Source organism: Arachis duranensis, chromosome 3, assembly GCF_000817695.3.
Source record: "Arachis duranensis cultivar V14167 chromosome 3, aradu.V14167.gnm2.J7QH, whole genome shotgun sequence".
NCBI lineage: Eukaryota > Viridiplantae > Streptophyta > Magnoliopsida > Fabales > Fabaceae > Arachis > Arachis duranensis.
In genome coordinates, this window is record NC_029774.3 from 125638038 (window position 1) to 125643914 (window position 5877).

At 27.6% G+C, this 5877-nt stretch overlaps 1 protein-coding gene across 1 annotated transcript; it reads right to left on the bottom strand.

The window, feature by feature from the left end:
• Positions 1 to 533: 533 nt before the first annotated feature.
• On the bottom strand, positions 534 to 1000 carry LOC107481113 (uncharacterized). Its single transcript, XM_016101328.1, has 2 exons — positions 851 to 1000; positions 534 to 773 (listed from the first exon to the last, which is right to left on the bottom strand). Exons 1-2 carry the CDS (start codon positions 998 to 1000, stop codon positions 534 to 536), a joined length of 390 nt encoding a protein of 129 aa, XP_015956814.1.
• Positions 1001 to 5877: the final 4877 nt, after the last annotated feature.

Genomic DNA, 5877 nt, shown 5'->3' on the forward strand with positions numbered 1-5877 from the left:
GCCTCCAAGAAAATGGGAATCGCTTTAGGAAAATGACAACACTTAGCATCAATGTGTCATAGTTATATACCATGGATGTTGGTTTAGTTTGTTTTAAGTTTGTGTTAAGGTTCTGGTTAAACAGTGTGAACTTGTTGGTTACTTTTTGTTGCTTATGTTTTGCTAGTTAAGGTTCTGGTCAAACTCTTGTACTGAATTATTGGCTTCCTCACATCCAATCTTTTTTATGGTTACTTTATTTTGAGTTAAGTTTCTTTTAAGGTTCTGCTAATGTCAAACACTCTGCTTATGCTTATCATGTATTCAGATATTTACCATTTTAATGACACTGTTATGTTATTGATCAGTAATTGAACTCATGTTTGTGTCAAGAAAAAGTTTCAATCTCATTTCATTATCCAACCATGCTTACAGGGACAATCATATATACATGTTGAAATGGATTCAACATAACACAATCAGGAACCCCCTAATAGCTAAACCCTAACCCAATTCACCAACAATAACAACAGCAGAATACACGTACACATGTTTCATATCAGGTTCAATGGAATTACACATTGTTGTGTTGCGTTAGACCAACTCTGCAACAACAAACAAAGAAACCCAACCCACCCAAAAAATCCTAACACTGCAACGACCTTCAGCTTCCACTCTGCCGCTTTGGTTCTTGATTTCATCATCGAAAGCTTCTTCCTTATTCTAGCAACTTCTGCATGTTCCACCTCTGTATCTGGATCTGCCCAACGAAAGAAATTGCAGCCTTGTTGCACCTGCACATACCCACCAAGATCATCCACCATTTCATCACCCAACAGACCCAATTCAGAGGAAAAGTAACAAAACAAACCTCGAAGTAGACACAACCCCAAAATCTGCGACCTGGGTTCTCCTTCATCCCTGAGATTCGCAACACTGGCTTCTCACCATGGGAACAAAGTAGCAGCCTACCATGTGACGAAGCCCTGCTACGAGACGAGGTTGAGCTTTGTGCAGCCATAGCGTTCTCCTTCCAGCAGGTCCTCCACGGTGATCCTTGCTCTGCAACAGTGGCTTCAACAATGCTATATCCTTTCTTCCTTTCAATTCAATGTATACTTATTAAACTTTTCCATTAATTTTAATTTTATATACATATATATATTTATAATTGTTTTCGGTGGTTATAACTGCCTGATAACGACACAAGGGCATTTACGTCCGAAAATGTTATAAAGGACGATTTTAAGGATGATTTTAAATCAAAATATATACGAGAGATGATTTCAATTCTAACCCTCAACGTGAGGGACTAAAATCGTACTTATCCCTAAATCGAATTAATATATATCCATTTATATATCTTGGTGAATACATAATAAATTGTGTCAATTTATTAATGGTTTACATGCATGTAAATCGAAACAGTCTCACTCGATTTATTTGGTTAATAATAGCATAGAGTAAATCCAATTGTACTCATTCGATTTATCAGGGGTCTAAACATTTATACATAAATCGAAACAGCTTGAATCGTTTTATTATATTCTCGCTAAATTCTTACCCAAAAAATTCTTATTAAATTGATATGGCCTTATTCGATTTATATGGAAATACCATGGGCGACGTACATGTAACGTTTTTAACTTTGGATGATATAGATAATATTTGCAATGTTTTGATTTATTGGAGTGATTTACACTAGCCTAGTTAAATTGGAATAATTTACTTTTACATCTTAAATTCAAAGTGGGGAATCGAAATCCAAATTCATTTGGATTTTGAAGCATTAATGGAGTTAACACAACAACAAATAAAAAAAAGGCCGGCAGGAGTCTTTCATTTTCAAACTTATTTAAAAAGAAAATAGATTAAGAAAAAGAGTAGTGATTGAGACACTTAATTATCCTTTACATTTATTATTATTATTATGCAGGTAAGCACAAGAAAAAACTGTAGGTATCCAAAACCGGAGGGAGATCAAAATTGAAAAGCTCTAAAGTGGTTAATATAGTACATATAGCAAAAAGAAATCTTATTATTATATTAAACACATTAAAATCATTCAGTATTTTTTCTTTCTTAAAAAATTTCCTTAATCTACCAAAAAATATACAAAATCCTTAAAGAAAAGACGAAGTCTTTACTCCTTTGAAAATTTGTACATAATGTTTCATAATATTCAAGTCCGCCCCAAACAAACCCAGCATCAATTTTTTAAGTTGTAATAATGTTTTATAATAATAATATTGTAATCAAGTACAACATTCTGGTAGCGTTATTTTCCTTTCTCTTTCAATGACCCAATATATTGTTATTGTGAAGACTTTTCAGCATACTCAAAGCTGTGGCATCGTCCATTGAGACAGTTTATTAAGGTTTTTGGTTTTTCTCGTTTCTCCATTGTGGATCACCAACTTTTTTACATTCTTCTCACATTGGTCTGTTTCACAACTTTGACTTTGTATTTACCTGTCGAAATAAATGAATAAATGAATTTGTCGTCGGTGTAAAACTCTCATACTCTTTATATATATATATTTATTTAATTAATTTCCACTTTTACCTTTTCATTTTACGTTGCTGGAAATAGTCATAGGAGGTTTCTTGTTTTGTACATAAATAATAGTCAAATTGAAATTGTATGCGTTGGTAGAAAGTTTATGATAGAGTGGTTAATGTCTAGCAACATAAACTTTCTAGCATAAATAATAGTCAAAATACCTTTTCATTTTACCCCGGGGCATTTTGGTCAATGTCTCATAGTTACACCTATACACTTTCAAAGTTGCAACGAAGACATATGCAAGTTAATGAAGTTATTACAATATATAACCAAAAGTAATTGGTAAAATTAGTTTTCGAAAGATTATTTATGTTTTAAATTAGTCATCGAAATTTTTTTTAATCAAATTCGAATTTTAAATATTTTAAATTAGTTATTTTAGTCTTTTTTTACTTTTATTATTAAGGGTGTTAAAATTTATTGATAGAACACGCTAAATGATACCACAATATATATCTAGTAGTCTTAATGTCGGCTAATATGATAAATTTATGATAATTTGAGAGATTTCAATGTCTCAAGTTCTTTCCTCAATTAAATTTTAATTTGTGATCTAATTTTATAAATTTATTATGCTAATAAACAATTAAATGTTATAATATCACTTAACGGACTGTATTAATAAATTTTAATGTCGTCAACAAAGAAAATGATAGAAGGATTAATTCGAGTAATTTAAAATTTTTGAAAAATAAATTTAATTAAAAAAAATTTTCAAATTAATTTAAAAAATAAATATTTTTTTGAGACGAATTTGATTATTTACTCGTATATTTAAAGTTGAACTTTATAATATAATGATACCGTAAGAAAAAAGAAAGAAAAGAAAAAGCAAATAACAATATCGTCACATGCATGCATCTCTTGATGAGATTATACTTGTGTTCTATATACATCAGCAAAGACAATAGTATCTTAATTAAGGAGGTCATGCATGTAATATTATATATAATAGTTTTTAATTGTCTTATATGTTTATATATAGAAGAGGTAATTTATACTGTATATATAATGAAAATATATATGTCGATATTATATATAATAAGATATGAAAGAGAGTTGGTGTTGCATATTTTTTTTGTTAAATATTCATGTATAATCTATGCAAAATTATTTGATTTATGTAAAAAATTGAACACATGACCTTGTGATTTTAATATAATATATTTAATATTTTAGCTAATTTTTAAATTTTATTATTATTACTCATATTTAATTTATAAAAAAGTGAATTAATATAATTATATACATAATATCACCATTTATGGAAGGAAACAGTACCAAATATCATATATTTGACTCTCTATGAATGTAAATCATTTTAATTTTGGTTGATTTAAGATTTTCACACATTAATATTGGTTTTTATTTTTTTACTGATAAGTACTTAAAAAATGCATTAATTTAAACTTCATTATAAATTCCCTATATAATTTTTTTTCTCTTATAAATTATTTTTTACTAACATTGAATTATAAGTAGCTAGGGGCAAAATGTTTAATACCAGAAATAGGCCAAAAAATATAATTTATAGGAATAAAATTAAAATGAAATAAATTATATTTATAGGAATTTAAAAATATAGTTAAATATATAAGATTTAGCTATTTTGTATCCTTAGGATACAGTGATACACTTCAAGAAAATAATAATAGAAATTGTTTAAAATTTTAATATCTTTAATATATAAAAAATGTGAAAATTTTTATTTTTAAAATTTTTTTAACAAAATATTTTTTATGATATTTTAAAAATATACTCTTAGATAATATGTTACGAATTAAGATCCAAATATATAATCTATCTAGCCAATAATTATGATAAGACAACTGACTAGTGACTACTTAACATTTTGACTTTAAACGTTTCTGGTGAAGTATGCATGGCCCTTCGATTTATTAAAGAAACACAAAGGTTGTTATTACTATTCCAAGCAATAATATATTAATATGTATATTTAATCTTTAATTCGGAGAAAATTTAAACCAATATACACAATAATACTTAATAATATGCACGGTTGTTAGTTAGGTTATATATAATTTGATCTCAAAAGGTGACCTAGAGTGCTAAGTGACAAACCGAAACCAAGCTTGGATTAAAAGGGTTTGATTAAGGTGAAAACTCAGATGAAGTCAACTTCACATAAAATTAATAATTGAGAATTAATTAGATGAAAATTTAGTTAAATTAATTAAATTATTTAACAATTTTCAATTATTAATTTTACATGAAGTTTGATTCGATAATAAACATAAATCAAAACCCAAGAAAAACTTTTTAAAATCAAAAGCCAAAAGAGAAATCATAGAAATAGGCGGAAATAGAAAGAAAACCATATACAATCCTACTATGTTACTAATAACATTTCTGTGGATATATTTAATAAAAATATTTTTTTTATGGCTGTGTTTAATAAAAATGTCTTTATAAATATATTTTCTAAATGTGTCTCTTTATAGGGTAAAGTATACTTTTTGTCTCTGAAGTTTGACAAAAGTTTTAAAAATACACCTAAGTTTTATTTTGTTTTAATTTTGTCTCAAAAATTTTTGATTTGCATCAAATATACCCCTAACGGCTAATTTTTCAAAAAATTTAAGACCAATTCAACAACAATTTCATAAGAATAACCATCAACACAAACAAATCAAGCATAATTTTTATGCATTATTGTTAGATTGGTCTTAATTTTTTTGAAAATTTAGCCGGTAGGGGTATATTTGATGCAAATCGAAAACTTTTAGGACAAAATTGAAATAAAATAAAACTTAAGAATAATTTTAAAATTTTTGTTAAACTTCAGGGATAAAAAATATACTTTACCCCTCTTTATATATGTGTTTAAAATATAATAATTAATTATTATTAGTAATAAGTTGACGGATAATATATTGATACCTATATTTTTTCAATCATATATGAATATGAATTAATTAAGGGAGCAATTAATAACCACAATTACATTTTTTCAACTACTTCACCATATATGTTAATTTGGCCAGCATTGCCCTAAATATTAAAAAGTCAATTTGGTGAGCCACTTTACTCAACAATCAACGTTGGCCCCCATCAAGATTCAGGAACACAAAAGTCACAGCTCACAACTAATTTCTTAACCCTCTCAAAAAAAGATTCTTTAATGGAGTTGGTTCCCATTTCCCCTCTTATTTTATACCTTCACAAATCACAATGCATAGTTTAAGGGGGGTTGTTAGTTTATAATAGCTGCACACAACAAACTTAGTCCCAATTGGGAACACTGTACAAAAAGTTAATGGCATAAAAGAATTTAATGTGTATGTATTACAAGTGGAAAACAATTTTGTAAA

Excerpts from the sequence above, each read along its gene's own strand:
- LOC107481113 (XM_016101328.1), bottom strand. The coding sequence starts at position 1,000 with ATGGCTGCACAAAGCTCAACCTCGTCTCGTAGCAGGGCTTCGTCACAT. Across the intron at positions 774-850 it reads GGGGTTGTGTCTACTTCGAG|GTGCAACAAGGCTGCAATTT; the intron begins GTTTGTTTTGTT and ends GGGTATGTGCAG.